This window comes from Cetorhinus maximus, chromosome 1 (assembly GCF_964194155.1).
Source record: "Cetorhinus maximus chromosome 1, sCetMax3.hap1.1, whole genome shotgun sequence".
Classification (NCBI taxonomy): domain Eukaryota; kingdom Metazoa; phylum Chordata; class Chondrichthyes; order Lamniformes; family Cetorhinidae; genus Cetorhinus; species Cetorhinus maximus.
In genome coordinates this window covers 40028990-40054855 of record NC_135879.1, presented here as the reverse complement: position 1 = coordinate 40054855, position 25866 = coordinate 40028990, and the positions used below count along the sequence as shown (strand labels likewise).

The 25866-nt window shown below is 41.9% G+C and overlaps 1 protein-coding gene across 10 annotated transcripts in view; it reads left to right on the top strand.

Annotated features, from left to right (window-relative positions):
* Positions 1–25866, top strand: part of kiaa1109 (KIAA1109 ortholog) — a 533049-nt gene that overhangs the window by 45696 nt on the left and 461487 nt on the right. For all 10 annotated transcript variants that reach the window (XR_013576358.1, XM_078539938.1, XM_078539971.1 and 7 more), the window contains exons 6-8: positions 5582–5762; positions 19458–19533; positions 21672–21865. Coding sequence is in view for 9 of the 10 variants with exons in the window: in XM_078539938.1 (XP_078396064.1) it covers positions 5582–5762; positions 19458–19533; positions 21672–21865 (451 nt within the window). In the remaining variant the exon portion in view is untranslated. The remainder of the gene's footprint in view (positions 1–5581; positions 5763–19457; positions 19534–21671; positions 21866–25866) is intronic.

The window sequence follows — 25866 nt, the reverse complement described above, 5'->3', positions numbered from 1 at the left end:
AGGTGGGACTTCATCTCCACAAGAAATGTGTGGTGGTCATACACAGTTGCATCTGTGACAGGTAGATTGGTGAGGATGAGGTGAAGTAGGTTTTTCCCTCTTGGTTCCCTCACCACCTGCTACAGACCCAGTCTAGCAGCTGTGTCCTTTAGGACTCGGCCATTTCAGTTAGTAGTGATGCTACTGAGCTACTTCTGGTGATGGACATTGAAGTCCCCCACCCAGAGTACATTATGTGCTCTTGCCACCCTTAGTGTTACTTCCAATTAGCGTTCAGCATGCAGGACTACTGATTCATCAGCTGAGGAGTTGGGGGTGGGGAGAGCGGGGTGCATGTGGTAATCAACAGGAAGTTTCCCTGCCCATGTTTGACCTGATGCCATGAGATTTCAGGGGGTCCAGAGTCAATGTTGAGGACTTCCAGGGCAACTCCCTCCCAACTATGCCGCTACCTCTGGTGGATCTGTTCTGCTGTTGGGACAGGACGTAAAGGGCGGCTGATAGTGGTGTCTGGGATTATTATCAGGTTTGATTCCGTACATATGACTCTGTCAGGCTGTTGCTTGACTAGCCTGTTGGACAGTTCTCCTAATTTTGGCACAAGCCCCAGGATATTAGTAAAGAGGACTTTGCAGGGCCTATGGGCTGAGTTTGTAGTTAGCGTTTCCAGTGCCTAGGTGGTCCTTTGGGTTTCATTCTTTTTTAGACTTCATAGCTGTTTTATTCAACTTAGTGCCTTGCTAGGCCATGTCAGAGGGCATTTAAGAGTCAACCACATTGTTGTGGGTCACAGGTAAGCCAGCCCAGTACGTACAACAGATTTCCTTCCCTAAAGGGCATTAGTGAACCAGATGGATTTTTACAACAATCAACAGTGATTTCATGGTCACCATTGCAGAGACTAGCTTTTAATTCCAGATTTATTAATTGGATTTAAATTCCACCAGCTGCCATGGTGGGACTTGAACTCTGTGGAATACTAATCCAGTGACATTATCACCAATGTCACTATGCCGCTGCCTCCCCAGTCCCCAGTATCTGTCATCTGTGCATTGTCCTGATTATAACCACAAGGTTATTTCATTATCACCTTGACACAATTTTTCTGTTTAACCCCTTCATATAGTGCCCACCTGTTTGCACATCTCCATTTTATGCAATTGAAAATGGTTGTTAGCTTCTTAGAGCGCGCGCATGTGCGCACACGCACATGCACACCTTTGTGTGAGCCTTAAGGAACACTATCAACCTGTTTCTATTCCAATATTCCCCTGGCCAATCTCCCATCCTCCACCTCCGTGAGAGTGAGCTTAGCCAACACTGCTGTCATAATTTTACAAGTCCTGCGGACCCAATGCACACTGACCTATATTAACTGATTGATTTATAATTATCCTTGCATTCATATTGCTTTATGGCCTTGCTCCCGCATCTCTGTAACCTCATCCAAACATCCAAGAACTCTGCGTTGCTCAATGTCTGACCGTTAGCCTATCTCCCACTCCCTTCTCACCACCAGAGGTGCCCATGCCACCAGCTGCCTGGATCCCAAGCCCTGGAATTCCTTGCTCAACCTCTCTGCCTCTCCACCTCTCTCTGTCTTTTAGCATCATCCTGAAAACCTACATCATTGACCAAGCTTTTAGTTATCTCAATATCATCTTTAACTCAGTGTCAACTTCTGTCTGATTTAAATGTCTTTGAAGTACCTTGAAATGTTTTCCTACATTAAAGGTGGTGTATAAATGCAAGTTGTTGCCCTCAAACTCAACAACTTTAAAAAATCTTTATAGGCCTAACCAATGTTGAATGGGATTGAGTCCTGAAGAGAATACCAACAGCTGTTGCCTTTATGGATTTGTTTGCTTAAGTCACTGAGTGGCTTCTTCGTAGTTTGAATAGTGGGTCTGCATTGAACTATGGGAAATTAAAGGGCACATTTTTGCCAACTTTGTAGTTGAGTCAAATAGTGTTTTTAATTGTAACACAGTCCCATTAAGAGCACTCCTCCTTCAACTTAGTTGACTAATGAGACTAATGAGTGTGTCCACACCTCCTTTTAATTATATATCTTCACATATAATTAGAAGTTGGAGAAGTTTATCCTGGACATCTAACATTTAAATCTAATGTTAATAAACTGGTCAGATTTTATTTTTCTCCAGTTGAGTTCAGATGTTTACCAGAGGAAATATGTGGAACACCATCAGCATTCATTAGCTGGACAGTGCAAAACTGACCCTAATACCAAGAGGCATTTCAGCTTCCTCATGTTTGTATATTTAATGATCTAAGGAATAAATTAAGTATGACATGATTCTTTTAGTGACTACAACTGAGTTCTGAATCATAGTTGTAATATTGCAGGGTGCCAAGCAATTTGTGGCATTGATGCCAGCAAATGAGATTGCTTGTTTGCTAGGTTTAGGAATAGTATATGGAAAGAGAGGGTGTTTCAAAGATGAGGCTGAACATTTTTTTGGCGCATGTTGAATATTTTAAAAACATCTTTTTAAATGTATCATTTGGTAAGTACTGATGGTCATTGCAGAGTGTTCACTAAAATAACAAAAACTGTACTGAAGCTGCCTGTTTTTGATTGATTAGGATAACATTTGATCCAATTTTTATGGGAGCTTTTAGGTTAAAGTTAGTCCCTGAAAGGTCCTTTATGATCTCTCATGAACAGAATTTCTCTTTCAGAGTTGAACAGCTTTTGTAATTCAGTTTAACCTAATTATTTTGTTTTTTAAAAATATTTATTCTCTGGATACAAAATTGGTTGAGTGAGAGGAAACTGAGGGTAGTCGTGAATGGTTGTGTTTAGGATTGAAGCAAGGTATATAATGGATTACCACTGCTTTTCTTGATATAAATTAGTGTCCTAGACTTGTATGTATAGGGCACAACTTCAAAAGTTGCAGATGATATAAAACTTGGAAGTATTGTGAACTGTGGGTCGTTTGGAGAAGCTGAGGTTTCATGTGTGTTGAGAGGAGATTTGGTAGAGGTGTTCAAAATCTTGAGGGGTCTAGAGAGTGTAGATAAAAAATTTTTTATGAAGCAAGTCGTTAGGATCTGGAAATCACTGCCCATGAGTCTGGTGGAGGCAGATTCAATCATGGCTTTTAAAAAGGAATTGAATAAGCACCTGAGAACAAGGGGGCATCACGTTAAAGTTAGAGCTAGGCCCCCTCCCCGCCTCGCCCCACCACCTTCCAAAAAAGAAGCCATTGATGCAAGGTCTTTTGAAAATTTCAAAATTGAGATTGATATACTTCGTTAGGTAAGGGCATTAACAGTTCCAGACCTGATGCAATAGATTGGATAAGTGGATGAAGGAAATAGGATTGAAAGGATGTGGCAGTGAGATTTGTTTGTATGAAGAGTAAATGTGATTGGAACTTTTTGCTCATGAGATTGATCAGAATGGTATATTTCTGTTTTGTAACTTATATTTCTGTGTGTTACTTTGGCTCAAAATTTATTCAGGCAATTAAAATTCCAATTAAGGGATATTGTTTTGGAAGTGGCTCCTAGCTCTAAAATGGACACAGGACGGGTGGGTGGGGGGTGCGGAGAGGTGGTTGGTGAGGTGGGGAATAATTTCAGAAAGTATTGTTGAAATACATCAAATTAAGTTAGCTTAGATGGTAAGCAAAAGGTATAAGAACAGGAGAATGGGAACAATAGAAATGCAGGAGGAGGAAGGTATAGTAGAACAAGCAAATTGAGTTTTTTTAAAAAGTGTCGAGTCAGTAGTTGTGTGATTAAATTTGCTACTGACATAGGAATGGTTGTACTGTAATGGTATTTGTTTTAGCATTATGCTATGGGCTGAATGCTTATAAACAATATATTTTTAAAAAATGCCTGCTTTGGGATCTTGCTATTTTCCTAACTTGGTGTAAGTGTTAAACCACTTTGAACCATCTAGACTTGATTTAGGCACTCCAAATGGTGAACACATTCTAAAGTAACTCCAAAAATATTGAAGCATTATATAAAAAAGTTCCCTAAATTTTATTTTGTTAGACTATATTCTCTTTTTTTCTATTTTGTGCTTAGCAAAGTGGGAGATGGTCATGCTGAAGAGAAATACTTTTGAATAGTTGGCATCAAGTACCCTATGCCATTTTGAATTAAAAGCAAAGTAAAACTCCAGCTGCTATTACCAAAAAATGTGCAGCAACCTCAATCTCTGAAGAGCACCTTGCCCTGCATTTCTGTGCCATTTTATCACACTAAGCTGGCTGTGGCCTTTAGGAATGATAATGCTGACTGGTGCCAAATTAGGGTAAATTTTGTGCTTTGGAGCAGTATTCATTGGGAAATAAGTTAAGACCACCTTAACTCATTTCAAGTGGTACCTTTTACAGCCAGGACGCAGTCTGAGCTAATTTGAATCCAGAGTTGTGAGGTGGAAGATCAGCCCACTGCACCGCCCAATCCTCTTTAATTCAGCTTTCAAGGTTGTCAGTTTCCTTTAAGTTGCCTCAACTTATTCTATTTCAATATAACCATCCTTGGTTTTTAATTCCAGACCTGTAATATCTAATGTTTCAAAATATTTTGTCAACCGTTGTCGTATTCATTTCACATTTGAACTCCTGCATCTTACTACTTCCACTTAATAGAGCTGAGCAGCTTGCACCTCCCAGATTTTTTTCCCTTTCATATTTTTCGTAATACTAACTTTCCTCCAGAAAATGAATTTAGACTCATAGAAATTCCCATGAGAAATCATTATCTGGAAAAAAAATTGGGTGCAATTAATAATTAAAAATTAAACAATTTAAACATGGAATTATAGTAATAGTTGGTAGCCTACACGCAGAACTAAGAGGAGTACACTATATCTGTATCCTTTTGTAATAGCAGCATGTATGTATTTAGATCTGTTGGAATATAATATTGTATTCACAACAATGTCATGGAAGGATATCAGTGTCTTTCATATCAGAATGTTCCACAGTGCTTCACAGCTGTGTTTTTGAAATGTTAACACTGCTATTTTGGAGATAAAATATAGGTGGCTTTTTGCATGCATCAAGGTCTCAGGGCAGCAGTAAGATAATTGACTTATTAATCTCTCTTTTGGAGGTGTTGATTGAGGAATGAGCATTGGCCAGGAGAATTCCCTTACCCTTCTTTGAGTAGTGTCATTGGATCTTTTATGTCCACTTGTAAGGGCTGTCGAGGCTTTGGTTTAATATCTCCTGAAAAAATGTCACCTCTGATGATGCAGCATTCCTTCAATATTACACTGAACTGTCAACTTAGACCATGTGCTCAAGCCCTTTGAGTGGAACTCGAATCCCTGAACTTCTAACACAGGCAAGAGTGCTACCACTGAGCTGAGGCTAACCCTGCATAAAATGTTTTTTAACTATTAATGTTGGGAATGTTTTTTTAATCAGCTTGCAAAATAATCATTGTGGAGCTAAGCTGCCATTTTTTTAAAAAGAAGAATTGTTTAAAAGTGCAGTTTTCCAGCTTAGTCTACAACTTGTCATAATTTTGGCCAGTGACACTTTACATCTTACACTAGCTAACATTGTATCTACTTTTTTTGTTTTAGATCCAAAAGCAGAAACTAGATTGTACATAACAGTGAATGGCTTTGAATTCCATGTTTACAATCGTTATGACCTGTATGCACATTTGCAAGAACTGTTTGGATTGGAACCAACAATCATTCCCAAAAGAGAGAATATAAAAATGAAGAAAAACCGGGAGAAACCAAAGTCTAAGCTTGAAAGGTATGGAAATTAAGCTTAATGTATTTACCAGTTCCACATTCATACTTTTAAATTTGTTATTCAATTAGGTTGAGTTGCTGGAGAGTCAGGTTCCTAAACCAACTCCTTTTTGCACTGTTGCAATCAGCCCCCTTATATTGATGACTAAACCAAACATTGGGTCTGCAGTTCTACAATTAAATAGCTTACGGTGATGCATAAACATCAGCCTCCTGCGACCTGAACTACAGAAGTGTTACAATATTCACCTGGAAGACGTTTGAATGTTTTTAAATTGTTGCTTGTGGGAGAAAATCTGTGGGTAAATCCATATCTGATTGCTTTGTGTGTTGGTTCTGTAGAGCACCTTGTGTTCTGAATTGTTTGTAATGAAATATCTTGGCTGTTTCAGAAAGATACTAATATTGCATGCCTGTTTTTAAAAAAGACTTGATATTTTTTGCCCCATTTTAAACAATTTAATGTTTCTCTCCTTTCTTCTCTCTTATTAAGAAACTCGTCAAGGGTTAAGGCTTGTAGTGCAGACAAATCCTGGGTTTAAAAAAGACTAGGTCAGTCGGGTGGTAAACTTTGGGTGGCTTACAGCATATATTTGGGGCTGAGAAAGAACTAGAGAGGACAGGTCTAAGGAGTAAAGGATATAGTAGTAACGCCGTCCAGGACAAAGCAATCTGCTTGATTGGCACCACATCCACAAACATTCACTCCCTCCACCACCGACGCACAGTAGCAGCAGTGTGTACCATTTACTAGATGCACTGCAGGAATTCACCAAGGCTACTTAGACAGCTCTTTCCAAACCCACGACCACTACCACCTAGAAGGACAAGGGCAGCAGATAAATGGGAACACCATCACCTGGAAGTTCCCCTCCAAGTCACTCACCATCCTGACTTGGAAACATATCGCCATTCCTTCACTATCGCTGGGTCAAAATCCTGGAACTCCCTTCCGAACAGCACTGTGGGTGTACCTACAACAGATGGACTGCAGTGGTTCAAGAAGGCAGCTCACCACCACCTTCTCAAGTGCAACGAGGATAGGCAATAAATGCTGGCCCAGCCAGCGAAGCCCACATCCGGTGAATGACTTTAAAAAAAAAATTGAAAAGAGACTGAAAGGACAGAATAGGATGTGGGAGAATTCAGAATCAGAACTTTGAGAATTGAGAGTGAGATCATCTGGTCTTATTGGAGCCCAAGGATATGACCGAACAGAAGTGGTAGAGATAAAGTTCATCTCACATCCAACAGTATGGAGCAAAGGAGGGAGAATCTTTGTCAGATTCATCAAAATTAGATTTGGAAGGAAATGTGAGCCAACTGATCAGTTTATAACTCTCCTAGAGGGAATACTGAGCCCCGCACATCTGGGCTAGGAGGGAGATCTAGTAATTTGTTCTCTGTCCATTGCCGGTGCCTTTTTGTTAATCCAGATGGTGAGAAATGGATAAGAATGGTTTGGACCTCTTGCTTGAGCAATATGGAAAACTATCTTCCCTGTGCTCAGCGCTTGACCCCAAGTTTTTCCTAGAATCTTGTCTCATTTACACATTTTTTATATTTACAGTTAACAGGTGGATTTTTTTGAAAACGTTGATCCAAAGTTCTGGAGTCAAATTGTTATATAGTTTTGGTGCATGAAGACATAATTCATAATAATATCTTTTGAGAGAGTTAATTGAAATCAAAGATGAAGTGAATGTGCTTACGTAAAGTCCTGTCATGTTCACAGCATGTCCCAAAGTGCTTTGCGGCCAATGGATTACTTTTGAAACGCTGTCACTCTTGGATAGACAAATGCAGTAGACAATTTATGCACAGCATATGAACGAGGAATGGCGGATGGGGCTTTGGGAGAGAACTACATACTTTTTTTTAAGTAGTACCGAGGATCTTTGACATCCACTTCAGCAGGCAAAAGATACTTGAGGTTAACATCCCATCTGAAAGAAATTGCAACTCTCCCTCCATTACTACACTGGATTAATACAGGCCAATCTGGATTATTTTATCAATTCCATAGGAGGGATAGAATCCACCCTTGTGTCTAGAGAGACATGAATGCTGCTAACTGAGTTAAAGTGACATTTGGGTTCTGTTATACATTTTCCACAGTAAATAAATCAGGTTGAGGTGAATTGATAGCTAAATCCAGAAACCAGTGTTCTAAGAACTATGGGCTGAATTTTACCTGTCCTGAGCAGGCGTGTTTCTGATGGGGGGGCACTTAAAACTTCAGCAGTTGGAAAATACGATCAAAATGCCAACCAAAAATAGTTTCAAAAGTAATTTTTGTATACCATTCCGCCACCTTCCTGCCTGACTTCGAGCTCACCCCCATAAATGAGGGGCGGGTGGTCGCCAAAATCAGCAGCCCGCCTGCCATATTTAAGTGAATAATCAAGGGTCAATGAGACTTATTATCAAGCCAGTTGACCCTGATAATATGCTGCCCATGCCATAAAACGTCTGGCGTGGGCAGCCATGCAAGAACGGGAAGCCCGTTTTTTTTTCATTCAAATGCTTAAAGGGCGGGAAGGAAGGGGGAGGTTGCTCTTTGGGAGCTGTCCTTTGTCGGTTGTGGAGCGGCCCCCCTTAGGTTGAATACCCATTCCCAACCTACACGCTTGCTCACTTAAACCCGCTCCTCTCCCTAAACTACCCAAACCATCCCATTCCAAGACCCCATTTTTACCTGCTCTGGGATCCATGGGCCTTGGTCGTCATGGAGTGCAAAGGGACTTGGGAGTCCTAGTCCAGGATTCTCTTAAGATTAACTTGCAGGTTGAGTCGGTAGTTAGGAAGGCAAATGCAATGTTGGCATTTATTTTGATAGGACTAGAATATAAAAGCAGGGATGTGCTGCTGAGGCTTTATAAGGCCACATTTAGAATATTGTGAACAATTTTGGGCCCCGTATCTCAGGAAGGATGTTCTGGCCCTGGAGAGGTTCACGAGAATGATCCCAGGAATGAAAGGCTTAACATATGAGGAACGTTTGAGGACTCTGGGTCTATACTCGATGGAGTTTAGAAGGATGAGGAGGGATCTGATTGAAACTTACAGAATACTGAAAGGCCTGGGTAGAGTGGACGTGGGGAGGATGTTTCCATTAGTAGGAGAGACTAGGACCTGAGGGCACAGCCTCAGAGTAAAGGGAAAACCTTTTAGAACAGAGATGAGGAGAAACTTCTTTAGCCAGAGAGTGGTGAATCTATGGAATTCATTGCCACAGAAGGCTGTGGAGGCCAGGTCATTGAGTGTATTTAAGACGGAGATAGATAGGTTCTTGATTGGTAAGGGGATCAAAGGTTACGGGGAGAAGGCGGGAGAATGGGGTTGATAAACTTATCAGCCATGATTGAATGGCGGAGCAGACTCGATGGGCCGAATGGTCTAATTTCTGCTCCTATGTCTTATGGTCTTATGGTCAACTTCTCTTGTGGTCCTGGCAGCAGCCACTGAAGCCTCCATGGTGCTGCCGGAACTGATGGATTGGCTGACAGCTCCAGAGAGTGGAACTTCTTCCCCAGTGAGGGGCAAAGGTCCCATTCGACCCTCGCTAGTCTGCCCGCAGTGCTTTATGGCTGCAGGGCAGGTCGGTGTGGAGCCAGTCTGCTCAATGCTGACACTGTTTCCAGGGGCAGCAGGGGGGTTGTGCTGTCTGCCAACTCGTCCTATTCAAGCTCTGTCTTTGTCCTTGCACTACAGCAGTTGGAAAATACGATCAAAATGCCATCCAAAAATAGTTTCAAAAGTAATTTTTGTATACCAATCACACCAGTTTCTTCAATGTAGTGTTTACTATTGGCGAAATAACCAAGATTATCACATTCACAAGCAGCAGCTATTTCCATTTGAAACTAATCTCCAGTGTAATTTGTTTCACCAAGGGTATGCTTTAGCTTGAGAACACCTTGGCCACAATTTTATGCCCACCCACTGGCGGGTTTTTAGGCAGGGCGTGGAGTGTGGAATTGAAGGGATGGGATTCCCTCTGGGTTCCCGACCACACAGTGATTTTGCGCTGGGACGGGCAAGGCCTCGGATTGGAAGCCCGTCTTTAACCTGTTTCTCACCAGGCCTTAATTTTTAGGCTGGAAGGAGGATTGAGCTGGTGTGGGGGAAGACTGAAAATCCAAAGACTTGCATCTCATGCAGGAAGTCGGGGTGGGGGAGTTGCCTCCATCAGAAGCCCCCTTCTGCAATTGGGTGCTCCCCCTCCTCCCCCCAACAAGGTCTGGTGGCCTCCAAACATCCCCACCCCCGGCCTCTTCCCTCGAGACCCTGATCACCTCCTTTGCGCCCTCTGGTCCGCCACCCCCCAGGCCTTCCCTACCCTCCCTGCCCTGGGACCCCTTGAACTTACCTGGGCCTCTGGCGCCCGGAGTTAGGCTTCAACATGCTCCTGCATTTCTTCTGTCTACTGCACTACTGTCGCTGCAGGGACTAGAGAGCTGCTGGCCAATCCCGAGTGGGGTGGTGAAAAAGGCATATGGGACCCTTGCCTTTGTCAATCGATGCATAGATTACAAAAGTAGGGAGGTCATGTTGGGGTTGTATAGAACCTTAGTGAGGCCACAGCTGGAGTACTGTGTGCAGTTCTAGTCGCCACATTATAGGAAGGATGTGATTGCACTGGAGGGGGTGCAGAGGAGATTCACCAGGATGTTGCCTGGGATGAAACATTTACGTTATGAAGAGAGGTTGGATAGACTTGGGTTGTTTTCGTTGGAGCAGAGAAGACTGAGGGGCGACCTGATCGAGGTGTACAAGATTGAGGGGCATGGACAGGGTGGATAGGGAGCAGCTGTTCCCCTTAGTTGAAGGGTCAGTCACAAAGGGGCATAAGTTCAAGGTGAGGGGCAGGAGGTTTAGGGGGGATGTGAGGGAAAACTTTTTTACCCAGAGGGTGGTGACGGTCTGGAATGCACTGCCTGGGAGGGTGGTGGAGGCGGGTTGCCTCACATCCTTTAAAAAGTACCTGGATGAGCACTTGGCACGTCATAACATTCAAGGCTATGGGCCAAGTGCTGGTAAGTGGGATTAGGTAGGTGGGTCAGGTGTTTCTCACGTGTCGGTGCAGACTTGATGGGCCGAAGGGCCTCTTCTGCACTGTGATCCTATGATTCTGAGTGATGGGCAAAAGTTCCACCTGCAGCCACTTACCGCTCATTTGAGTGTGAAATGGGTGCGGGACACTTGTGTGGCGGGTCCGGATGGCGGGAAGCGATCCCTCCATCATCTGAAAAATTCGGACCCTTGTTTTTGATTAGAACTACAAATGCTGTCAGGTGTTTTATTTGAAGCCAATTTCAGAACATTCTTGCCTGATCTTACTCAAATCTGGGAATATGCTGTTTTTAGCTTTAATGAAACGTGACTCTCAGATTTCAGGATATAGTATCACATACTTTGTTGCCCTCCGAATTGTACTCCGTGCATTCCTGTTTTGTTGCAAATCTCCTTTTAAACTTCATGACACCTGTTTCTTTTTGAAATCTGGCATTTATAAACCCATTAATGGAAAGGTTAATGATTCTGACTAAGGTTCGCCAACCTGAAACATTTAACTCTATTAAATTCTCCAAGATGCTGCCATTGCTGTGGTATTTCCAACATTTTCTGGTTTTACTAATGCAAGGAAAAGTTAACTTGTTCAGACACATCAGAGGGTTTCACAGTGCTATCGATTATTTTTGCAACTATGGTTATGACTGTTAGGGCTGATTGTATGAGCTGTGTACATACATCATAGTCAGGGTCACCTGTACTTGGACAGTGTTATATTGACTGGTTCTGGTATTAGAGCTGGAATTGCTGAGAGGAATATTGTTTAATGCTTAGCAATGTCTATGGCAGATGAGTATAAAGATGCAGGCCTATATTTGCATATACATAGTGTTGTTAACCATAATGGCAGTGACCCTTAATACTAATGCTTTGTGCTAATGACATGATTAGTATGTTTTCACTATTATTGTAAAACTAGTTAGTGAAAGGTATCACTGTAGATATTGCATGAATATATACAGGACCATTTTATATTTCAATTTTTTTATTAGGAACGTTGAAAACAAGAATAGGCCATTCAACCCTTCAAATCTATAATTCCATTCAGTTAGATCATGGCTGATCTATACCTCAATTCCATTTATCTGACTTTGTTTCATATCCCTTGATACCCGTTTTGAAAATTTCATTGGCCCTGCATCTACAATCTTTTGGGGAAGCCAGTCTCAGATTTCCACTTTTATTCTTTGTGAAAAAGTGCTTCTTGATTTTACTCCTAAATGGCCTGCCTCTAATTTTTTAGATTATGCCGCCTTGTTCTGGATTCCTCCACCAGAGGAAGTAGTTTTGCTGTATTTACCCTGTTGAATCTTCTCGATCGTTTAAACTCCCCTTGATCAGATCACTCCTCAATCCTCTCAACTCTAGGAAATACAAACCAAGTTCATGAAATCTGTCCTTTTGATTGAAACCACAAGCCTTGGTATTAATCTTGTGTATGTGCACTGTATCCCCTCCAAAGGTCAATATATATTGAAGTTCGGCATCCAAAGTTGACCTCGATATTGCAGATGGGGTCTAACTGAAGCATTAGTTCCTAGCTTTTAGGAATTTGTGTACTGTACACTGATGCCTAAATTTCTTCAGCTCTTAGTCTCTTGCCATTAAGAAAATATTCCAGTTAGTCTTGGATCCAAAATGGATGACTTTCTCCCTCACATTGTACTCCAACTGCCATAGTTTTGCCCACTGACTTAGTCTATCTTTTGCACTTTGTAATTTTATCCCCCCATTCAAACAACCTACTGTATCCCCTAACTTTGTGTCATATGGAATACACAACGCTTTATTCTTCCATTCATGTCCTTAATACTTCTGATAGTAAGCTGAGTCCCCAGGAATTTGTCACATACCACCAGTCAGAGAATGAGCCTTTTATCCCAACTCTCTCTCTTTCTTAACTCCCAATTAATTGTTAACCCATGTTACAACATTACCTTCAATTCTGTGTGCACTCATTTTGCTAATAATCTTGTGTGCAGAACATTGTCAGATACCTTCTGAAAGTCCACATGGACAATATTTCAAGACAATCTATCCACTATGCTAGCGACCTCAAATTCAGCTAGATTAGTCATATGACTGTAGGTCTTGTGGTTCAGCAGATAGTGGCCTGCCTCTGAGCCAGAAGCTCTGGGGCTTGTTGGCCACAAATGGAGCGTTCATAGAACTATAGAAATAAGCGATTCAATCCATCGTGTCTGCACAGCCAAAAGATAAAAAACTAGCTGCCCATTCTAATCCTACCTTCCAGCACCTGGTCTGTAGCCTTGCAGGTTACAGCATTTTAGGCGCAGTTACACGTACCTTTTAAATGAGTTGAGGGTTTCTGTCTTCATCACCAAACCAGGCTGCGAATTCCAAACACTCACTCACCACCCTCTGCATGAGGAAGTTTTTCCTCATGTCCCCTCTAATCCTTCTACCAATCACTTTAAATCTGTGCCCCCTGGTAATTGACCTCTCCACTAGAAATTACAGGGCATCCTTAGCTTATCTATCTAGATCCTTCACAAACTTGTACACCTCATCAGGTCACCCCCTCAGCCTCTTCGGTTCCAGGGGAAACAACCCCAGCCTATCCAATCCTTCCTCATAGCTGCAATTTTCAAGCATTGGCAACATTCCTGTAAATCTCCTCTGTACTCTCTCCAGACCAATTATGTCCTTCCTGTAATGTGGCAACCAGAACTGTACACAAAATTCAAGCTGTGGCCTAACCAGCATTTTATATTAAACAAAAACAGAAATACCTGGAAAAACTCAGCAGGTCTGGCAGCATCGGCGGAGAGGAACAAAGTTGACGTATCGAGTCCTCATGACCCTTCAACAAAACTAAGTAGAAATAGGAAAGGGGTGAAATGTAAGCTGGTTTAAGCTGGGGGTGGGGGGTGGGGGGGGTGGAAGGGGGGGGGGGGTGTTGGGACAAGCAAGCAGTGATAGGCGGAGATAACCAAAAGATGTCACAGACAAAAGAACAAAGAGGTGTTGAAGGTGGTGATATCTAAAAGAATGTGCTAATTAAGATTGGAGAGCAGGACGAGCAAGGTAGCTCTAGTGGGGGTGGGGTGAAATAAACCATGGGTGGAATACATTTAAAAATAATGGAAGTAGGTGGTAAAAGAAAAATCTATATACATTATTGGAAAAAACAAAAGGGAAGGGGAAGAAACGGAAAGGGGGTGGGGATGGAGGAGGGAGTTCAAGATCTAAAGTTGTTGAACTCAATATTCAGTGCGGAAGGCTATAAATTGCCTAGTCGGAAGATGAGGTGCTGTTCCTCCAGTTTGCGTTGAGCTTCCCTGGAACAATGCAGCAAGCCAAGGACAGACATGTGGGCAAGAGAGCAGGGTGGAATGTTAAAATGGCAAGCGACAGGGAGGTCTGGGTCATTCTTGCGGACAGACCGAAGGTGTTCTGCAAAGCGGTCGCCCAGTCTGCGTTTGGTCTCTCCAATGTAGAGGAGACCGCATTGGGAGCAACGAATGCAGTAGACTAAGTTGGGGGAAATGCAAGTGAAATGCTGCTTCATTTGAAAGGAGTTTGGGCCCTTGGATGGTGAGGAGAGAGGAAGTGAAGGGGCAGGTGTTGCATATTTTGCGTTTGCATGGGGAGGTGCCATAGGTGGGGGTTGAGGAGTAGGGGGTGATGGAGGAGTGAACCAGGGTGTCACGGAGGGAACGATTCCTACGGAATGCTGCCAGGTTGGGTGAAGGGAAGATGTGTTTGGTAGTGGCATCATGCTGGAGATGGCGGAGGATGATCCTTTGAATGTGGAGGCTGGTGGGGTGATAAGTGAGGACAAGGGGGACCCTATCATGTTTCTGGGAGGGAGGAGAAGGCGTGAGGGCGGATGCGCGGGAGATGGGCCGGACACGATTGAGGGCCGTGTCAACGACCATGGGTGGAAAACCTCGGTTAAGGAAGAAGGAGGACATGTCAGAGTAACTGTTTTTGAAGGTAGCGTCATCAGAACAGATGCGACGGAGGCGAAGGAACTGAGAGAATGGGATGGAGTCATTACAGGAAGCGGGGTGTGAGGAGCTGTAGTCGAGGTAGCTGTGGAAGTTGGTAGGCTTGTAATGGACATTGGTGGACAGTCTATCACCAGAAATTGAGACAGAGAGGTCAAGGAAGGGAAGGGAAGTGTCAGAGATGGACCATGTGAAAATGATGGAGGGGTGGAGATTGGAAGCAAAATTAATAAATTTTTCCAGGTCCCGACGAGAGCATGAAGCAGCACCGAAGTAATCATTGATGTACCGGAGAAAGAGTTGTGGGAGGGGGCTGGAGTAGGATTGGAACAAGGAATGTTCCACATACCCCATAAAGAGACAGGCATAGCTGGGGCCCATGCGGGTACCCATAGCCACACCTTTTATTTGGAGGAAGTGAGAGGAGTTAAAGGAGAAATTGTTCAGTGTGAGAACAAGTTCAGCCAGACGGATGAGAGTAGTGGTGGATGGGGATTTTTCGGGCCTCTGTTCGAGGAAGAAGCTGAGAGCCCCCAGACCATCCTGGTGAGGGATGGAGATGTAGCGGGATTGGACGTCCATGGTGAAGAGGAGGCGGTTGGGGCCAGGGAACTGGAAATTGTTGATGTGACGTAAGGTGTCAGAGGAATCACGGATGTGGGTGGGAAGGGACTGGACAAATGGAGAGAGAAGGGAGTCAAGCTAGCGAGAAATGAGTTCCGTGGGGCAGGAACAGGCTGACACAATTGGTCTGCCAGGACAGTCCTGTTTGTGGATTTTGGGTAGGAGGTAGAAGCGGGCCGTCCGAGGTTGGGTGACTATCAGGTTGGAAGCTGTGGGAGGAAGATCTTCAGAGGAGATGAGGTCAGTGACAGTCCTGGAAACAATGGCTTGATGTTCAGTGGTGGGGTTATGGTCCAGGGAGAGGTAGGAGGAAGTGTCTGCGAGTTGACGCTCAGCGTCCGCGAGGTAGAGGTCAGTATTTTATACTGTTCCATCATTACATCCCTGCTTTTGTATTCTGTACTTTGCCCAATAAAGGAAAGCATTCCATTTGCTTTCTTTCCCACCTTATCCACCTGTCCTGCCACTTACAGAAACAGATGTGCACACCAAGGTGTCTCACTTCCTCTACCCCTCCCAATATCCTCCCATTTAGCTTTTTTACCCTCCCCAAACGCATTACCTCACATTTCTCTGGATTGATTTCCATCTGCTACTTTTCTGCCCACTGAACCAAACCATTGATATCATTCGGGAGACAACAGCTATCCTTTGTCAGCAATTGTAAGCTAATTGTTGTGTCATCTGCAAATTTCCCCATCATGCCACCCACATTTAAGTCCAAATCATTAGTATATAAAGCAAACAGCAAGGGAGTAAACACCTGAGCCCTGTGGAACGCCCCTGTGGGACACCACTGGAAACAATTTTCCATTCACAAAATCACCCATCAACCATTACCTTTTGTTTCCTGTCGTTGAGCCAATTTTGGATCCAACTTGCCACATTCCACTGTATCCCATGGGCTTTTACTTTTCTGACCAGTCTGCCATGTGGGACCTTGTCAACAACATCCAGTACACTACTCTCATCAATCCTCCTTGTTACTTCCTCAAATAATTCGATTCAATTAGTAAGACACGACCTTCCCCCAACAAAACCATGCTGACTATCCCTGATTAATCCATTGCTTTCTAAGTGACAGCTGTCCTGTCTTGACACGGTTCAAAGAGGTTGATAATCAGCCTGCTAATCCTCCCAACACTTCCTGTCATAATCACCTAGTTTCATGGTTTATGTTAATATTTTAGAGCTAGCTTTTAGTTTTGGTAAGATTAAATTTTTTAAGGGTAAGGTAATTAAAATGCTAGATTTCAGAAATTGCTAGAACACTTCAAGTAGTGGCTATTCAAAGGGTGACTTGTGTTTCGTTAATGTGGTCAGAATAAGAAGAGAGAAAAGTTAAGCAATGAATGATCCGTCTCTTGAGTTTTTGGTAGAGCCTGGAGGTCTACACTTGCCTCAATAAAAGATTTAAATTATTCATGTAGTTCACAGATGAAAAGTAGCTAAAAGCAGCTTGAAAATGAAGGAGTTCCTTGGTGGCAGTAGCAAGTCTGGGAAAAGGGCCATTAACTCTATTAGAGATATAAATTATTCATATGGGTCACAAAATCAAAGGGGTTGTTTTGAAGGTAAGAGTTAATTTAAATTTCTGTTTGGAACATTCCAAGTATGCTACATTGTCATGGAGATAGAAAAGGACAGTTCCCTGCAACCTGTGGTGTATATCAGTATGTTTTGCTCACGGAGATCAGCAATTCAGTTTGGGAACAATCAGAGAAGAAAGTCTGCCAAGAGCTGTAAAGCTGCTGTAGACTAGAAACCAGAAATCAGGGGTATTTCTGAGGTGGAGTCACTAAGCAAGAGTGCAATGAAGCCTACACTTTAGCTGGAGTGCCCAAAATTGTGAGGTGCTTAAGAAGTGGTGGAGGTTCGCTTTGCTGGAGGCTAGTGGAAGGACCCCAAGAAAGCTCATACCTTGGAGGATAACAGAAACAGTGAGGAGAATTGAAATGAATTCCTGAGAACTTTGGCACTTTGATTTTGTCACATGAAGTGAAGGAACCTTTCAGAGCTTGATCAGTGGCCAAAGACTTTCTGGCGGGAAGCCAAAGTGGAAAGGGAAAGGTTCAGTTGAGTATGAGTGATCGTGTTTTTTTTAAATTATAAAATATAAGAACCTAAGTTAGTAATGTTTGCTTTGTTTGACTCTGGCATGTATAGTAAAATCATTTGTTTAAACTGTGGAATCTTGTGGCTTCATTCTTTCTGTAAATAATAGGGATTTCAAATTTCTTTTTAAACGTTAACGGTCTCTACAGGGATTATAACAAATTCCCCACTGTTCCCCAATGGAGAAAAGTATGTGTGAAAATACAAAACAGTCATATAACTTGCCCTTCACAAATTCATGCTGACTTTGATCAATTGATATCTCTCCAAGTGTTCAGTCACTCTGTCTGCGAAAATACATTTTAGTAACATCCCTGTGATTGATGTTGACGTCACAGGACTAGTTACCTGGTTTTCTCTCTCTCTCTCTCTCTCTCTTCAAATAAGGGAGTTATATTTGCAGTTTTCTAAATGATGCAATTCCTGAATTTAGGAAGCTTTGAATAATTACAACTAGTACATCTGCAATTTCTCTTTTGTATCAATTAGCCTGGGATTTATTTTGAGTACTTTCCTTTGAAATATTCAGTCATAGGTAGTGGGGAAGCTTCTGGAAATAATAATGTGGGACAAAATTAATAGCTACTTGGGGAAAATGCGGTTTAATTAAGGAAAACCAGTATTGATTTGTTAAGGGCCAATAATATTTAACTAATTTGCTTGAGTCTTTTGATGAGGTAACAGAGAGGGTTGATGAGGGTCATACTGTTGATGTGATCTATATGGATTTCTAAACCGCATTTGATCAAGTGCTGCACAAGACTTGAGCAACGTTAAAGCTCATGGAATCAAAGGGACAGTAGCAACATAGATACGAAATTGGCTGTGACAGGAAATAGAGTAGTGGTCATGGCTTTTTTGGACTGGAGGAAGGTTTACAGTGGTGTTCCCCAGGGGTCGGAGTTAGGACCCCTATTCCTCCTGATATATATTAATGACCAAGACCTTGGTGTACAGGACACAATTTCAGAATTTGCGTATAATACAAAACTTGGAAGTGTTGTGAGCTGTGAGGAGGAGAGCTTCAAAAGGATATTGACAGGTTGGTGGAATGGGTGGATAAGTGGCAGATGAAGTGTGAAGTGATTCATTTTGACAGGAAGAATGCAGAGAGACAATATAAAATAAACTGTACAATTCTAAAGGGTGTGCAGGAGCAGAGGGACCTGGGTGTGTGTATATGTGCATAAATCATTGAAGGTGACAGGACAAGTTGAGAATACAGTTAATAAAGCATACAGTACCTCTGCTTTATAAATGGGGGCATAGAGTACAAAAGCAAGGAAGTTGTGTTAAGCCTGTATAGAACCCTGGTTTGGCCTCAACTGGAGTATCGTGTCCAGTTCTGGACACCACACTTTCAGAAGGATTTGAAGGCATTAGAGAGGATGCAGAAAAGGTTCATGAGAATGGTTCTAGGGATGAGGAACTTCAGTTATGTAGATTGGAGAAGTGGGGACTGGTTTTTTTTATTTTGAAGAGAAATTTGAGAGGAGATTTAAAAAAGGTATTCAAAATCATGAGGGGTCTGGAAGGAGTAGACAGGGAGAAACTTCCATTTGTCGAAAGATTGAAAACTAGTGGGCGCAGATTTAAGATAATTGGCAAAAGAATCAATGGGGACATAAGGAAAAACTTTTTCACACAGTTAATGGTTAGGATCTGGAATGCACTGCCTGAGTGTGTGGTGGAGGTAGGATCATTCAAGGCACTTGAGAAGGAATTGGATTATTATCTGAAGGAAAAATGTGCTGGGCTATGTGGAGAAAGTTGGGGAATGGCACTAGGTGAATTGCTCCTTCAGACAGCCGCCTGGCTGAATGGCCTCCTGTGTTGTAACCATTCTATGATTTTGAGGTTGTACATATTTATGTGCTTATGTATGCTCTGTACTAATATTTTCACAGCATTAAAACTGAAACACAAGACCCCTCATCTTCCTGGCGATCACTCATTCCAGTTATTAAAGTTGATATCAGTACAGTAAGTAAACTCTTATTTTTAGTTCCAAAAATTCCTTTACTGTATTCCGTTGAGGAGAACAAGAACAGTATTTCAGGCTACTGTGTAATGATTTGTCAGGCTGAAGTTGCATTATGGTGATTGCAAAAGTAGATTTCTATTGCTTAAGTTTTGCTTCTGTAATTGCCTGTGACTCAGACTTGTTTTATTTATTATTGAACTGTCTAAACAAACAATACTTAGAAACAATACTTATATAAAATATAATGAAACTGGCTTGGACCTTCGTAACTGAGTTCCCATAGCCTATATAAATAACTGATTTCAGTGTAAGTTCAAATATTTCTCTCCGCGACGGCAGCAAATAGTCACTATGGACGAGAGGCCTTTAAAGTTTGGTACATGGTATAATTTATTAAGAGAAACATTGATTTGTTTTATTTTTTGTTTTAGTTATTGTCAGTTCTGTTAATTAAAGAGGTTTTTTGTCCTGTTAATTAAAGAGGTTTTTTGTATGTAGTCATTTTTGGCTTTTCTGAGCAGTGTACCAACAAACAATTGAATTTTAGGAAAGATAAAAAGAGAATGTACACTTCTATTCACATATTTTCAAATGTCAATCATTATAAAGCTACTAGTTTGATTAGATGTTTTATTTTCTCACCATATGGCTACGATAAACAATTTATCATGTCCTATCACAGGAATATTTATGTCTAAATATTAAAATTTGATACTAAATTATTTAAAAAAACTTGGCAATGATATCGACAGATAATTGCTTGATTGTTGTAAATCTTCAATTGTTAACTAATATTTTGTAGAATATTAATCTACTACTTTATTATATCATACACTATATAATGGAAAGAAATCACGAATGCGCTGGCCTTAACATTTTAAAATGCACACTGATGACTACCTATTGTTTTGTCACATGCTTTGGAACAAGATTACAACCTTTAAAGAGAAGAGTAACTCAGTTTATTATCAGTGTCAACTGCACCATAGCTTGTAGTCTTGTTTATTTTTTGAAAAAATAATTCGGAGCTCCTCTAGAAAAAGCTATTTATTCAAGTTGCTGAGGGAAGTAAGAGTTAGAATTGTACTGGCCACAATCTGCCAATCCTCCTTAGTTATAGATAGGGGTGATGTCAGAGGACTGGAGAATTGCAAATGTTACACCCTTGTCATAAAAGGGGAGAAGAATAAATCTACCAATTACAGGCCAGCCAGCTTAATGTTGGGGGTGGGAAACCTTTAGGAACAGTAATTCGGGAGAAAATTAATAGCCACTTGGACAAGCATGGACTAATAAAGGGAAGCTAATCTGGATTGATAGGGTAAAATTATGTTTGACTAACTTCATTTTTTATTGAGGTTTCAGTGGGTGGATGAGGGCAGCACCATTGATATTGTATGCATGGACTCCAAAGAGGCATTTGATAAACTGCTACATATTAGGCTTGTTAGCAAAATAAAGCCTCTGTTTTTCCTCATGTTGCCTTTGGTTCTTTTACCAATCACTTTAAATCTGTGTCCTCTGGTTCTTGACCCTTCTGCCAATGGGAACAGTTTCTCCCTATCTACTCTGTCCAAACCCATGATTTTGAATATCTCTATCAAATTTCTTCTCAGTCTTCTCTACGCAGAACAACTCCAGCTTCACCAGCTCTGAAGAAGAGTCAGAAGCACTCGAAACGTTAACTCTGATTTTTTTCTCTCCACAAAGGCTGTTAGACCTGCTGAGTTTTTCCAGCATTTTCTGTTTTTGTTCGTGCTTGACCAGTCAAACTATGTAACTAAAGTCTGTCATCCCTGGAACCATTCTTGTAAATTTTTCCTGTACCTTCTCTAAAGCCTTCATATCCTTCCTAAAGTATAGAGTGGGGAAACTGTGCCAAATACAAATACTCAAAAGTTAGCTTACCATTTTAACTCTGTGTATTTTGTTTTTTTTCATTAATAATATATTGTGTACAGAAAAAAGTTAAACTTATTCTTGTTTGAGGAACTTTTGAGAGTCAGGTGGCTTAGTTTTCTCACTTGCTGATTATCTTGCATGTTTGTATTTCCGTGCAGTGCTGAAAGCACTGTGATGAACATCACAAATCACACCTTATTCATTCAGCTGTACTAATGAAATATTTTGTTACTAGGGTCGTTTGGCATTTGGAAACCGCTTTTTGCCTCAGACGCTGTGCATAAATTTTGATGATGCTTTCCTGACGTATACTACAAAACCGCCTTCTAGCCATCTTGACCAATTTATGCACATTGTGAAGGGAAAATTGGAAAACGTTAGAGTCATGCTGGTTCCTAGTCCAAGACATGTTTCCCTGCAAAACGATGAGTACGAAGAATTTGTTTTATAGAATTAAGACATTAAATACAATGAATATAGAGCTAATAGTCCTTGCATTATTAATATTTGATTGTAAAGGACTGAGATTTTATCTAATTTTATTGTTCTCAAAACATTCAGATTCACTGGTTACTATGCAAATATTTATATTGCATCTGTAATTGTGCATAAAACACCACCCACCAAATGTTATAAGGATAAATTCGGTATTCTAGTGGATGTCACCTCTTGCATCCGATATCTGAAGCAGAAGACCAATGCTGTGAAGTATACAAATATTATGGCAGTGTTATGCATACAAGAATGTAATGATCAATATTTCTTAGTCACATCACATTTAAATGGGATGCTTATTTTAGCTCAGGTGTACATTGGCAATGCGTATGATAGTTCAATCCTTCTCTAATTACTCAACAATCCATTGTTTCATATTCAACTTAAATCCAGGAATGATGGAAATGTTTGAGTAATGTAGCATTGCCTAGAGCATGTCAGAAGAAGTTAAAGAATGTACAGCCAATTGAATTTTTATTTTATTACAGTTACAAAAATAAGATGTCAGTTGGACTGATCATGCCTTATTTTATCCTGTTTGATGTCTAGAGCCGTTAGAAAGAATTAAAGAGCAGTTTTTTTTGTGCAGTGAACTGCCCTCTCGTGGGTCATGATATTCTGCTCTTGTGACATCAATGGGAGCAATGGGTTGAGGATAAGATTCCTGATTCACAATATAGGTGGAGAAGAATTTCAAATAAGGGGGATACAATGCTACATGTCTGCTTTTAGGCTGTGCAACATTAATTGCTAAAGTTGAAATTTTATTTATATATTTAGTCTGGCAGTGTACATAAAATGTTTGTGTCAATTATAATACAATGTCTGATTTTTTTTACCTTTATGAGGAACATATCTGTCCCAGAAATTTGTGAAAACATCGATAATTTCATAGCTAATTAAGAGTTTTGTTGCTACTGAATTAATGGGTATGCAATGTTTGGGTTAAAATCCCCAGAACCACTGAATCTTTACAGTGCAGAAGAAGGCCCTTCAGCTCATCAAGTCTGCACTGGCTCTCTGAAAGAGAATTCTACCAAGTCCCACTTCCTGCCTTATCCCTGTAACTTTGCACTTTCTTTTATTTTCAGATAGCAATCCAAATCCCTTTTAAATACCTCGATCTTACCTGCCTCCACCACCCTCTCAGGAAGTTCGTTCCAGACTCTGACCACCCTCTGGGTGAAACATTTTTTCCTCACATCACTATTACTCCTTTTGCAATTATTTTGTATCTGTGCCCTCTAGTTCTTGATGCTCTCTTGAGTGAGAACAGTTTCTCATTATTTACCCTGTCCATACCTCCTCAGGATCTTGAATACCTCTATCAAGTCTCCTGTCAGCCTTCCTTCCTCCAAGGAAACCAGTCCCAACCCCTCCAATCTGTCATCATGGCTACAGTTCTTTATACCTGGAATCATGTTTGTGAATCTCCTCTGTACTCTCTCCAATGCCTTCACATCCTTCCTCAAGTATGGCACCCAGAACTGGACGCAGTACTCCAAATGAATATATATAAATTCAAAAACAAAAATAGCTGGAAAAACTCAGTAGGTCTGACAGCATCTGCGGAGAGGAATACAGTTAACGTTTCGAGTCCGTATGACTCTTCATCAGAACTGAGGAAATATAGAAATGTGGTGAAATATAAGCTGGTTGAGGGGGGTGGGACAGGTAGAGCTGGACAGAGGGCCAGTGATAGGTGGAGGCAAAGAAGAGATTGCTAAAGATGTCATAGACAAAAGGACAAAGGGGTGTTGATGGTGGTGATATTAGCTAAGAAATGTGCTAATGGTGACATTAAGGGTGGAAAGCAGGACGAGCAAGTGACAGATAGCCCTAGTGGGGGTGGGGTGGGGGGAAAGGAAGTTTCATAGGAGATAAAACAATGGATGGAAATACATTTAAAAATAATGGAAATAGGTGGGAAAAGAAAAATATATTAAAAATTATAAATTATTGGAGAAAGGGGGTGGGGATGGAGGAGAGAGTTCATGATCTGAAGTTATTGAACTCAATGTTAAGGTCGGCAGGCTGTAAAGTGCCTAGTCGGAAGATGAGGTGCTGTTCCTCCAGTTTGCATTGAGCTTCACGTTGCAGCAGGCCAAGGATGGATGTGTGGGCATGAGAGCAGGGTGGAATGTTGAAATGGCAAGTGACAGGGAGGTCTGGGTCATGCTTGCGGACAGACCGAAGGTGTTCCACAAGGCGGTCACCCAGTCTGCGTTTGGTCTCTCCAATGTAGAGGAAAAACTCAGCAGGTCTGACAGCACCTGTGGAGAGAGAATCAGAGTTGACCTTTCAGTCCTTCAGGGCTACAGAGAAGTAGAAATGTGATGATATTTATACTGTTTAAGGGGGGGTGAAGCAAGTGAAACTGGATAGAAGGCCAGCGATAGGTGGGGCAAAGGAGAGATTGACAAAGGTGTCATGAACAAAAGGACAAAAGGAGTGATAATGGTCGTGGTAAGGGCTAAAAAGATGTTGATAGTGGTTTTAAGGTGAGAAAGCAGAATGTGATAATAACAGGACAAGGGTAAGCACTCTGAAAAGAACTGAACAAGCCACAGATGGCCCTTGTGTGGGTGGGGTAGGGGAGGGGAGGGGAGGGGATTGAAAAGGGGGATAAAACAATGATTAAATGAATGAAAATAAAAATAAGCAGATAAAAAAATAAAAATAAAATTTGAAAAAAGGCATTAAAAAAGTGGTGTAAGTGGAGGAGAGTGTTCATGATCTGAAGTTGTTGAACTCAATGTTAAGTCCGGAAGGCTGTAAAGTGCCTAATCGGAAGATGAGGTGCTGTTCCTCCAGTTTGCGTTGGGCTTCAGTGGAACATTGCAGCAGGCCAAGGACAGATATGTGGGCATGAGAACAGGATGGTGTGTTGAAATGGCAAGCAACAGGAAGGTCTGCGTCATTGCTTGTGGACAGACAAAAGGTGTTCCGCAAAGCGGTCACCCAACCTGTGTTTGGTCTCTCCAATGTAGAGGAGACTGTATTGGGAGCAGCGAATGCAGTAGACCAAATTGAGGGAAGTGCAAGTGAAGCGCCGCTTCACCTGAAAGGAGCATTTGGGCCCTTGGACAGTGAGGAGGGAGGAGAAAAAGGGGCAGGTGTTGCACCTTCTCCAGTTGCATGGGAAGGGGATGAGGTGTTGGGGGTGATGGAGGAGCGGACCAGAATGCTGACGGGAGGTTGAGGGGAAGATGTGTTTGGTGGTGGCACCATGCTGGAGTTAGTGGATATGGCGGAGGATGATCCTTTGAATGTGGAGGCTGGTGGGGTGAAAAGTGAGGACAAGGGGGACCCTATCCTGGTTCTGGGAGGGAGAGGAAGGTGTGAGGGCAGAGGCGCAGGAAGTGGGTTGGACACGGTTGAGGGCCCTGTCAACCACAGTGGATGGGAAACCTCGAAGAAGGAAGACATGCCAGAAGCGCTGTTTAGGAAAGTGGCATAATCGGAACAGATGCAATGGAGGCGAAGGAACTGAGAGAATGGGATGGTGCCCTTACAGGGAGCAGGGTGTGAGGGACTGTAGTTGAGGTAGCTGTGGGAATTAGTGGGCTTATTATTATGAGGTGATGCACTGGGGCAGGACAAACAAGGCGCGGGAATACACGATGAATGGTAGAACCCTGGGAAGTACCGAGGATCAGAGGGACCTTGGTGTGCATATGCACTGATCCCTTAAGGTAGCGGGACAGGTAGATAAGGTGGTTAAGAAGGCATGTGGGATACTTGCCTTTATTAGCCAAGGCATAGAATATAAGAGCAGAGAGGTTATGCTGGAACTGTATAAAACGTTGGTTAGGCCACAGCTAGATTATTGCGTGCAGTTCTGGAATCTACTTTATAGGAAGGATGTGATTTCATTAGAGAGAGTGCAGAGGAGATTTACCAGAATGTTGCCAGGGCTGGAGAGTTTTAGTTGA